Genomic DNA, 12,857 nt, shown 5'->3' with positions numbered 1-12,857 from the left:
TGAAGAACCCTTTTAGGTTTTGGGAACCCCTTTGGGAACCCTTTTTTCTAAGCATGTAGGCAAGAGGCTAAAAGTCTCGTGAAAATCGACTGTGTTGCTAACATCTTGTGTATTGGTACACTTTTACTAGCTGGTCAGATATAAGTAAAGACTATAAAATTAAAGAGTATCAAATGTCAAATGTATTCATGTCAACCAACCCATAAAAGGGGAGCAGGGGAGTGCTAAATCACGTTCATGCGTCTATTCATCTGTTAATAAAGTACCACCTATCGTCTGAAGATGTATAAGACTAATATTGTCAAGGATAAAAACATTGATCTACAAATTGCAAGATAATTTGTCATGTAATTGAAGAACTGAACCGGTACCTGATATCATGCGGAGTAACACACAGTTTAATTAACCTGTTTACCTGCACAAATCTGCTTTCAATGACCATATGGTGTTATAAATTATAACATTGTTTCAATTAAATGGAATTATTTCATATTCTGCACTAAGCATACCATGCAGCTGCTACCAATTACAAAAGCTAATTTAGCCTATTAGTATTTATGTATAGCCTACTTTTAATAAAAACGCCTGTGACCAGTATTTCACAAACCAACATGTGCACAGCATAATCATTTAGACAGAAATCATCACTATAAATTGATTAGCAAAACATTATGCTGGCATATGTATCTTGGATTGAAATATTACTATATGCCATAAAATAACCACACATTTTTCTATACTTGTAATTTGCATGACTCACACATTTCCAGATCCACTTGGAGAATCAAAGTGGATGCTTCTTCAAAGATCTCAGTGAATGTTCCCCTGAAAATACATACAGTATCAATTTGTTACAGCTTTGGGGGACAAATGTAGGCCTACATGTACACACTGCATGTCAATATACTTGCACCATGCATGCCATTCAAATCCTTGTGTATAATCAAAAAACATATTAAATAATGTGTGAAACCAAGATTAAATGTTTGCTTTATTACACTCAGACCGATACTGTACAAAATCATTTCATAAATCGACGTGCAATTTCCAAGTAATATCTTAAGACAAAAACTGTAAAATGTACCATTAACCTCTTACAAATTAAATAAATGTTTGAGAGTGGATTCAAGTCCCAAAACGCCAGTGTCATGTGACATACAGCAGAGCGCGTGTTATTCATGGTGTGGAAACAAAGACATGAATTAACCATGAATCAACCGTAGAGGTGTTGTACTGGGCAGCCAATGTCTGCTAGTGTCAATTGCTGGCTTCACTCTCCCTCTGGCAATGAGTAAAAAGGTGGCTGTTCATGTGCTCTTCGGGAACTACCGCGTTGCAGTAGGTACATATATCAGGGCTGTTGTTGTTCATCTGTTGTTGCTGTTCCGCACTCACGGCCTGCGCTGCTGTTGCTGTAGTAGCGTCGCAAAGCTCAGGGCGCCACAGGGGCTACATGGAAGGACAAACACACCACTTTATACTCTAGAATTCATACACTTAGCATTGCTTACACTCACCCACTTACAGCACGGTAGGTCATGTGCTTGGGTCTTTCACTGAGGAAAGATCTGTTGCTCCGGGGGAATACAAGCAAAGCATTGTCCAACTTGAACCCGCTTTCTCAACATCCATAGTTCCTGCCCACGACTTGTACTATTGTAATGCTGTATATTTGCTACAGTAGGATTGAATAGTTATTCGTTTCTGGCATTCATGGTAAATTAGAAACTGAGAAATCCAACCAATGACATGTCTAATAGCAAAATAAAATCTACCATCAGTGTGGGTGTTCTACCACTATTTACCATACAACAGCCACACGTCTCAACAAAGGTGTATATCTTCGGTGTATTTTCTTTTATGTTGTTGTTATTTTTATTAATTACATTTATTCTATATTTTAATCTGTTAATTTTTTTTATTTTCTCCACAATTTCGTGGTATCCAATTGGTAGTTACAGTCTTGTCTCATCATGTTATCCAGGTGTACGGAGGAAACACTGTACACCTGGCGACCGTGTCAGCATGCACTGCGCCCGGCACGCCACAGAAGTTGCTAGTGCGCGATGGGACAAGGATATCCCTGCCGGCCAAACCCTCCCCTAACCCGCACGACCAATTGTACGACGCCCCATGGGTCTACGGGTCGTGGCCGGCTGCGACAGAGCCTGGACTCGAACCCAGACTCTCTAGTGGCACAGTTAGTACTGCAATGCAGTGCCTTAGACCACTGTGCCCCTCAGGAGGTCATTCGGTGTATTTTCTAACCAAAAGCATGGTCTTAAATAATAATTCTAAAGAATACTACGTGACAGGTAAAATCAATTTGAAATAAATTAAAAAGCAATACTGCCTCTATCATTCTGCATTCACAACCTCACAGGTGTGAACAGTTGTACTGATACTGGTAATCATAAAATATACATTCCTTTGGTTCCGAGATCAACATAGACTTGTATAACCAACTACAAAACTGAATGGCATGAAAGCATTATCATCTAAAACAATTGGTGTGTTTTATGATCATTTGTAATAACTATGTAAAAAGCATTGTTGTACACATAGGCCTATCATAGCTTATTGTGATGAACAACTTTCAGAGACTTGCCACACTTGTGTCGATGTGTGAGGTTGCCTTGTACTATTTATACGATTTCTCTCTCCCATTTGTTTGCCAGAAAAAAAAATCAGTAGTTGAGAGTTTCCTAATTTTACCTGCAAATAAAGGAATGAGCATTTCCTGTGACCCTCACCTGCTGGTGTCCACGCACACTCTTGTGTGAGAGCGACACGGAGGGGGAGGGAGGGTGAGAGACAGAGGTAGGATACAGGAATGGGATGGCCAGCTCCATAGACGGTTACCTCTATGACGGCAGGGACAGTGCTGACTGTTGCCCTTGGCACGGACAGGTCAATGCGTTTTTCCAGAGCGCTGTTCAGGAACTCGTATTCACTGTCTGTGGAGGGGGGGAACTTGATGCTGAGTGTGGTGAGAGAGTCCACTTGGTTCATGTCCTCTGGGCTGGCACCGCGGGATTCCAGGGACATGGGCGGGTGCTGGAGGTCGACCCCTGGCCTCAAGGCTGAAGGGAAGGGCCTCTCCGCCTGCTCCACGGCCACGTCTGTACACTGAATGGGCATGGAGAACTGCTGCTCTGTCGAATGTCAAACACAATGCTTTCATCATACTGTTTCTGTAACATATCGACAGTCACTTACGACAGTTAGATATGAAGTTTTCCCATTGAGTAGCGATTAGTTCAAGTAATGATGAATAATCAAGTAATAATGAGTAATGTAAAGAACATTTTCACTTTTAATTTCAACAAGTATAAATACACACGGTAAGTATAATATGATTGTAGTTTTTTTCATTCCCATGATTACATAACTAACCAGCGCTACATCACAGCATGTGTCTGTGGAATAATTCTACATATTTATCTGCTCATTCTATTTCCACACAGGTGGAGGTCCATGGTTAAATAGGCCAACAAGGCATTAATGTACGGTTCTGCTTAAGGTGTTGATATCTAATTGTGTATAGGAACAAAGCTAAAGCTGACATACATAATTACTAATATCGTGTTATGACATATCCAAAGCAATTGTAGCTCAACATATTTTCTCTATTGTAATCAAATTAGAGTACATCAGTTCAGGCCTTGGGTTCCTTTCAACAGTGCTGGAATAATAAGCAAATTCCAAATGACTATTGTGCAGACTTTAAAATTACCATTTGCCATGTCATTTCCTCTGTAGATTTTTTTCATGTGATCTTTTTGTCTCTGGGTTAATGTGCGTATCTGCTGGAATTTCCCCCGGAGAGCTTGATACACTTCAAGAACATCTTTACTGAGAGACAAAGAAATGCAAGTAAAATAACTGTTTTTCATTTTTTTTTTTTATGAAGAAAAGACGCACATACTAATGCACATACGTCTCAAAACTGCTGGCTACTGGTGCTGTGTGTGGTGAAGATGACACAATCACAGCAGTTTCCATATTTTCCTTCTGAAAAACAGACACACACGGCATTGAGGACTTACACTGCAGGAAATATCAGCCTTACAATATCCAAATTGAATACTAAAATGTAAAATGTTTTCTGCATAATGTGATCATTTCATGAATCTAAATATTAATGTCATAAAAGTCATATACTGTAACAATAATTATGACAATTATACATTCTAACCAAAAAATCATGGGTGACGCCTTGTGATCTCAGTTATTAGGGAATTACTTCTCAACAATAAAGCTGGCGGTTCTATGAAGCTGATGACTATGGGGCGGCAGGCAGCCTAGTGGTTAGAGCGTTGGACTGGTATTCGTAAAGATCAAATCCCCGAGCTGACGACGTAAAAATCTGTTGTTCTGCCCCTGAACAAGGCAGTTACCTGTCCCTAGGCCATCATTGGAAATAAGAATTTGTTCTTAACTGACTTTCCTATTTAAATAAAGGGAAAAAGAAATGGCCTCAGACCCTGAGGGTTGGTGATGCTATCCTCTAGCGCCACCTGTTGATGAAAGATAGCATGTGCGTGTTCATGCTTTTAAAATGATCCCCAATGAGGAGTTTTGATAATATTACAATATTACGAATTCATATTTTTGGAAAACATTGATGTTATCCAGCAATAAATGTATTACAGAAATGCAACCAGATGAATGATGGCCTATGTCACAGGAAGTGGATCTATTGTATATTGAGCTCTGATACAGCTATCAGGGTTTGAAGATACAGAACAGTATCTACAAGCAAATGTATGATTTATGAACAATAACGTCTGTGTGTGTGCGTGTGTATGTGTGAGAGAAGATATTGAGATTTTTTTTTTGAGATTTGAGAGAAAAATGTTACGAGGCAGCCAATGGGGATGTCATGTTTGCACCCCAACACGTCCTTGCATCTACATCCTATTTGTAAACATAAATAAACAAGATCTAACTCTAATCTCATGTGGATTGTTTGATTATGTTAAACATATCTACCAAGTAATGAATCTTCCTCAAGGAGCTTCCTGGGTTGTCAAAGAGATGTTTGGAAGGAGACAAGGTTTCTTCTTCCTGTTTTCTAGGTGCAGCCTCACCTATGACCTCTCCTAAGAATCAAATAAGAGAGGAAATATAACATAACCTAACTACTTAGTCAACACAGAAAATCTCATTTGCAATGTCCTGAAACAACAATAATATTTATTACAGCACAATTGATCTCCCGGGGAATAGACAATGCAACGGTATGCCTGAATGTTCCCAATGTAGGCATCTCGTTTCTTTCACTGGAGATGAACTGTGACGTATAGAATATGGCAGAAAATGTGATCATGCAAACAATTCTATCAAGAAAACAACTATGCTTGTCACTTACCTGAGGGTTGCTTAGTTGCTGATATCAACTGAGCTTTGAGTTTCGAAATCAACTGCTGCTGGTCTTCTATCTGTTTCTGAAGTTTCTGAGTGTGCCGTTCATAATTTACATTCTGCAAATGTAAAACTTCTGTTACTTATGAATCGTGAACGGCATCAATTACTGGTAGCTAGCCTTTTGTATCCTTTATAGTTCGATACTATGTAATGATCATGTATTGCATTATATCGAAGCACTGTATGGAAAGCTATACCACATCTCACTGGACGGAGTTCAAGTCTCATAAGTGAATTAGAAGAGTTGGGGCCGGATTCCCAGACCCAGATTAAGTCTAGTCCTGGAATAAAATGTACATTCAGTGGAGACTATCCATTAAAATACATTTAGAGTCCAGGACTAGGCTTTCTGGGAAACTGACCGTTTGTTTTTTATCACTGTGCATAAGGTATAATACCATCTGCTGTAGTTCCTTTTTGGCGCTGTCTCTCTCGATAGAGGCCTGGCGGTAAGCTTCATAGGCCTTGTTGAGCTGATCTCCAATATTCCTCTCCATGCTGTGTGCTCCACAATCATCGCTGACACAGCAGTCATGGGGCCTGGCGCAACATATCACACAACCTAAGTTTAGGGGCACAATACAGCATTAAAGCACACCATCACATCATTTACTGTAAGAAGGTCCTATGAATCACATAACTTGGACAAACACCTGAATAAAACGGAAAGTACTTCTCTTTATCACCTGTCCTTGCTCATTTTAGAAACTCAAAAGATCAACATTTCTGGTTGATTATACAAGTGTCCTCAGTAAAAACAGCTTCTTAATGAAAACAAACAAACATCCAAAATATGTACAGAAAAGAAACTGTTGGGAATAAAAAAACATAAACTGATTAAATCAATTGACACTGATGCGAAATTGAATATGAGTCTTCTTTTTTTTAAAACAAGTACAGTGCTGTGTACCAATACATGAATTTACATTATTGAATGCCATGGTTTGTTACTAGTCAATTAATCTTTGGTCATACGTGAGAAATACCTGCAATCACTGTAATAAACAAATGTGTGGAAAATATGAGATATTCACTGTGCACTGAGAAGATGTTAATAGATTTAATTAATTACAATGGCATATATTTTGGGTAAACACACCTCAATGTGGTTACGCATTATTAATGATAGCTAATGAACAAAAACAAATAGCCTATCTCTTCTTTCAAAAACGTTGTATTATGCCATGATCAATACATTAAGCTACTAAGATGATAAAGTCAACAGCCAATGATCTAAAATGGGAAGCTATGACAGATCTAATACTTTTAAAAGCCGTTGTTTTTCTGGGTGTCCTGAATATATTATTTTCAGACTTATGATAGTGAACTGAGCATGGTACTACTCTGATATGATTGGTTACATCATTTGAACACACAGCTAATCCAATTCTCCATCTAGTCATTTATTTTAATAAACACCCGTTTAAGACAGCACAATAGTAGTCACTGTATGTAACTGATTGCATACCAAAGTGCATGATACTACGAAGACATATACTAGCCTGAAGCAACCTAATAGTCATAAATGATGTATCCAGTTCGTGCTACAATGTAACGTCGACCTTCATTGGCGAGTTTACAAATCGGTCCGGTACAGTATCGAGCAGTGTCAATAGTTGAACAGTTGAGTACGTTTAATACCTAACCAGACACTCGTTGAGCTCGCCTCGACTTTCGTATCTGACTGTATAACTGCCGTAGCTTACCTTCATTCGAATATGTCCAAATTATTGTTTTGATACTTCGACAAGTTCTTATTCTTCAGGTGGCCTACATTTACTACGTGCGGGAGTGGTGTATTTCGTACAAATGTTCATTGTACATGCATTATAACGCTTGGGGAACTTCCCTCGGGGAATCCCCGCGCCTAGTAGACTTCCGCCTTCCTTGACTGACCAATCATCTTTGAGGTAGTGAGTTCTTGCTGGGTGCTTAGCAAGTTGAGGGTTCTTCTTGCTGCCTACACGTCTGCAACGTGCATGTAAAAAGTAGTCAGATAAAACAGTGTCAGAAATGTATGTGTTGATTTTTTTTGTCATCTTCTCTGATTTCTCTGTTTTCTCACACTGTTGAACTTAGCTAAATTCAGCAGAAACCAACATTTCAGCCTCATTAGTGTAAAAGGTGTTTTGCTTAAATTGTGACCACTTGGTCTCTGATAGATAACATGTATAGTAAAATATTAAAATAGACATGTTGCTCTTTGCAAAAAAAGAAGTATCACTAGCTGAGATATTCATATGACCATATCACTAAGCACTATTGATTTAGTAAACTTTATAGTGTTATTTTTAATGATTCAGACAGAAAGGTGGGGGCATGTCACTGTGTACTGCAGCCTACAGCAAATAATCTGCTTTCATTGCATAAACATAGTACAAAAATATATCAGCATCCAGCTGTAGGCCTTTTTTTCCCCCACAATATGCAATTACACATTTATTAACATGTATTAATGCAATCATAACTCATGAGTATTTTGCTGTTTCACACATTCATTGAATAAGTTCATTTGTGCATAACTGCAAAAGGAAAATGGGACAGTGCCAAGTCCAATAGTGACCAACAGAGGGCAGCTAGTTGCCTTCAAATATATTCTGTATTGAAGAATAATATATCTCACCATGGTCATCTTTATTAAGGGATTTCCTTAAGGCACTGTCAAAACAGTAAAAAAAAATGTCCCTCTGTGAGACAGTCCAGTGGCCAAGAGAGATCGCCGGAATGGCGCTGAACAACAGTCTTTCAATTGAAGTCGTGTTTTTTATATACAGCAATGTGAAGAGGTAGGCAGTCGACTTGATATGAATGGATCCAGAAAAATAATAAAATCTCAAATACAAACTGTCTAACAAACACTATTCACAGTTATAACTACAGCTATTTACTATAGGCTAATGACTCTCATTACAGCCATCTCGTAGGCTAGTGACGGACAGGCCTGTATCCTAACAATCAGCAGTCTACCCCATTCCTCCAGGCCCGAAATTCTTAAACAGACTGGCATAAATACCAGTTGGCAACCAACCTTTCTTCCTTGATTGGGTCATTCCAACTCCCTTCCCTGGCTCCAAAATTGGCGTCTCCAAACTGGGTATAAATGGACACCCTCTTTTACTGTTATGTTATTACCGTATGTTGCCTCAGGATCTCACGGTTTGACTTTAGTGTTGAAGTTTTCCCAGGGAGGGGATAAACGTCAAGTTAAGTTTAGGCATTAAATCTGAATGGTTTAGGTAAGGGTTAAAGTTAAGGTTTGGGATAGAGTAAAAAGCTTGCACTCACAAACTTTTGTACAGTATAATTTGAGCCAGTAGTTTTGAAAGTGGTGCTCACGAGCCCAAACGGGTCCCCAATTGTCGTGTACTACATCATCCAATTGTGTACTACGTCATGCATTTCATGTGATATAGTTTTCAAAACATTTCAGTCCCTCCTTCTCAAATCAAAAGTAGGCCTACACATATTCCTGTTGGCAGGGGAAGAAGAGAAACCTAATAAATTCAGCTAAGGCACTTTGACAAAGATACCCAAAAATATATTAAAGTGTGAACCTCCATAGGGTTGAATGGCTTGTGTCCCTCTGAGTATAAACAGTGTGTGTGGGGAACATTTTGTCTCAGAGACTCATACTAAAGGAAGGAATGTGCTAGGTCAGTTACAACAGTGCTTGCTCTACATGCTTCAACCTTAGCCACATGGATGTTTGGAGATACCTCTTTGAATACTTGGCATTCTTGTCAGCCTTGTCTGAGTGAGCCTCACACCTCTGTTTGCTGCCATAGCATTAATGGCCAGAGGGGGAAGATGCTGAGGCTCTGATTGACACATTAATTTCACCCCTGTGAAAAGAGGGGTGGGGCCTACTCATTTTGTTTGCACTCTAACAATTAAAGCATGTGTTTGGCTATACAATAGGGGACTTGTACATTGAGTGGAAACACAACCTACACTCTAAAAATTAGGGCTCAAATCACATTTTTCTAATCAAATCAAATATTATTTGTCACACACAGAATACAACAGGTGTAGACCTTACATTGAAATGCTTACTTACAAGCCCTTAACCAACAATTGAGGTAATATCTACATGTATGTAGAGGTAAAGTGACTATGCATGGATAATACACAGAGAGTAGCAGCAGCGTAAAATGAGTGATGGGGTGAGGAAGTGTGCAAATAGTCTGGGTAGCCATTTGATTAACTGTTCAAGGGACTTATGGCTTGGGGGTAGAATCTGTTAATAGGGATAGCCTCCTTTTTTTCAATATTCGCCTAACTGACATACCCAAATCTAACTGCCTGTAGCTCAGGCCCCGAAGCAAGCATTTGCGTATTCTTGGAACCACTTGAAAGGAAACACTTTGAAGTTTGTGGAAATGTGACTTGAATGTAGGAGAATATAACACAATCGTTCTGGTAGATGAAAATACAAAGACAAAACCAACCAGTTTTTTTTTTACCAACATCTTTGAAATGCAAGAGAAAGATCACTGTTATAGCACTCACTCTGGTTTTAATTTGAATAATGTCCACAAGATAACAGCAGTGTATGTGCAAAGTTTAAGATTGATGACTGAACCTCATGACTTTTAGTGTGAAGTCCCCAGGCACATTTGGCCAAATCGTGAAGGAGACATTCGCATTCATATTCCATTTTTCTGCAAGAATATCGTCAAATCTGTATACTTGGACTTTGATTTAGCTTTCCAAGTATTAGTAGCCATATTATAAGTTCAACATTTGCAAACAACCAGTTATCATAACTTCATAACTCTGAATATCTTTATACTTTTTGTCCAAAATGAAAAGGCATGCTGTCGTACAAGATTAGAAGCTACATTTTACGACATATACATACTGGATACTCCCGTAATGCCCAGCTCATTGGCTATCTAGCTAGCTTTGTTTGACCCCGATTGGTGCTTATTTGACAAAGATACAGCTGTTCAAGTGATGGCCGCCCGCCATGAAGGCTTCGCTCTCTGACCAAATATGGTGTCCTGTAGGATATACTACACCCCTAATGAAATAGTGAAGTCTTGTTACCTTCTAGGATCTCTGCGGAATAGATACAAATGTGATTTGACTCGTTGAAACAACGTTTAGGGTGAGATTTTCACAGATTCCTTTCTTTGTAAATTGAACGAGTGGAAATACAAAATCGACAGTGCATGCTACAGTGCCTTGCGAAAGTATTCGGCCCCCTTGAACTTTGCGACCTTTTGCCACATTTCAGGCTTCAAACATAAAGATATAAAACTGTATTTTTTTTGTGAAGAATCAACAACAAGTGGGACACAATCATGAAGTGGAACGACATTTATTGGATATTTCAAACTTTTTTAACAAATCAAAAACTGAAAAATTGGGCGTGCAAAATTATTCAGCCCCCTTAAGTTAATACTTTGTAGCACCACCTTTTGCTGCGATTACAGCTGTAAGTCGCTTGGGGTATGTCTCTATCAGTTTTGCACATCGAGAGACTGAATTTTTCCCCCATTCCTCCTTGCAAAACAGCTCAAGCTCAGTGAGGTTGGATGGAGAGCATTTGTGAACAGCAGTTTTCAGTTCTTTCCACAGATTCTCGATTGGATTCAGGTCTGGACTTTGACTTGGCCATTCTAACACCTGGATATGTTTATTTTTGAACCATTCCATTGTAGATTTTGCTTTATGTTTTGGATCATTGTCTTGTTGGAAGACAAATCTCCGTCCCAGTCTCAGGTCTTTTGCAGACTCCATCAGGGTTTCTTCCAGAATGGTCCTGTATTTGGCTCCATCCATCTTCCCATCAATTTTAACCATCTTCCCTGTCCCTGCTGAAGAAAAGCAGGCCCAAACCATGATGCTGCCACCACCATGTTTGACAGTGGGGATGGTGTCTTCAGGGTGATGAGCTGTGTTGCTTTTACGCCAAACATAACGTTTTGCATTGTTGCCAAAAAGTTCAATTTTGGTTTCATCTGACCAGAGCACCTTCTTCCACATGTTTGGTGTGTCTCCCAGGTGGCTTGTGGCAAACTTTAAACAACACTTTTTATGGATATCTTTAAGAAATGGCTTTCTTCTTGCCACTCTTCCATAAAGGCCAGATTTGTGCAATATACGACTGATTGTTGTCCTATGGACAGAGTCTCCCACCTCAGCTGTAGATCTCTGCAGTTCATCCAGAGTGATCATGGGCCTCTTGGCTGCATCTCTGATCAGTCTTCTCCTTGTATGAGCTGAAAGTTTAGAGGGACGGCCAGGTCTTGGTAGATTTGCAGTGGTCTGATACTCCTTCCATTTCAATATTATCGCTTGCACAGTGCTCCTTGGGATGTTTAAAGCTTGGGAAATCTTTTTGTATCCAAATCCGGCTTTAAACTTTTTCACAACAGTATCTCGGACCTGCCTGGTTTGTTCCTTGTTCTTCATGATGCTCTCTGCGCTTTTAACGGACCTCTGAGACTATCACAGTGCAGGTGCATTAATACATAGACTTGATTACACACAGGTGGATTGTATTTATCATCATTAGTCATTTAGGTCAACATTGGATCATTCAGAGATCCTCACTGAACTTCTGGAGAGAGTTTGCTGCACTGAAAGTAAAGGGGCTGAATAATTTTGCACGCCCAATTTTTCAGTTTTTGATTTGTTAAAAAAGTTTGAAATATCCAATAAATGTCGTTCCACTTCATGATTGTGTCCCACTTGTTGTTGATTCTTCACAAAAAAATACAGTTTTATATCTTTATGTTTGAAGCCTGAAATGTGGCAAAAGGTCGCAAAGTTCAAGGGGGCCGAATACTTTCGCAAGGCACTGTATATGGACCTTTTTAGGATATGAAAAATGATTTTATCTAACAAAACGACACTTCATGTTATCTCTGGGACCCTTTGGATAATAAATCAGAGCAAGATTTCAGAATGTAAGTACACATTTCACCTTCAGAGGTGAATTTATCAAACCTATCGCGGGGAAAAAACTGTTTTGTTGTTAGGATCTTTCCTCAAACAATAGCATGGCATTTGTTTCTACTGTAAATTGGACAGTGCAATTATATTAACAAGATTTTAAGCTCTCAGCCGATATAAGACACATATATGTACCAACATTTGTTGTTTCTCTCAAATCTGTGATCTTGTTGTTACCTACCCTTACCACCTGGTGGGCGGCCCGTCATGAAGTCCAGGATCCAGTTGCAGAGGGAGGTGTTTAGTCCCAGGGTTCTTAGCTTAGTGTTGAGCTTTGAGGGCACTATGGTGTTGAACGCTAAGCTGTAGTCAATGAATAGTATTCTCACGTAGGTGTTCCTTTTGTCCAGGTGGGAAAGGGCAGCATGGAGTGCAACAGAGATTGTATCATCTGTGGATCTGTTGCAGCAGTGTGCAAATTGGAGTGGGTCTAGGGTTTCTGGGATAATGGTGTTGATGTGAGC

The 12,857-nt window shown here is 39.3% G+C and overlaps 1 protein-coding gene across 1 annotated transcript; it reads right to left on the bottom strand.

Annotated features, from left to right (window-relative positions):
- Positions 1 to 965: 965 nt before the first annotated feature.
- On the bottom strand, positions 966 to 7,307 carry LOC109871109 (TRAF family member-associated NF-kappa-B activator-like). Its single transcript, XM_020461942.2, is given in 9 exon segments — positions 966 to 1,449; positions 2,754 to 2,859; positions 2,861 to 3,155; positions 3,737 to 3,855; positions 3,941 to 4,014; positions 4,996 to 5,105; positions 5,375 to 5,486; positions 5,829 to 5,970; positions 7,137 to 7,307. Coding segments are annotated over 8 exon segments (1,107 nt in total). The 5' UTR covers positions 5,928 to 5,970; positions 7,137 to 7,307; the 3' UTR covers positions 966 to 1,257.
- Between the last annotated feature and the right edge of the window lie 5,550 nt (positions 7,308 to 12,857).

Source organism: Oncorhynchus kisutch, linkage group LG26, assembly GCF_002021735.2.
Source record: "Oncorhynchus kisutch isolate 150728-3 linkage group LG26, Okis_V2, whole genome shotgun sequence".
NCBI classification, from domain to species: Eukaryota; Metazoa; Chordata; class Actinopteri; order Salmoniformes; family Salmonidae; genus Oncorhynchus; species Oncorhynchus kisutch.
This window is presented reverse-complemented; position numbering and strand designations above follow the sequence as displayed.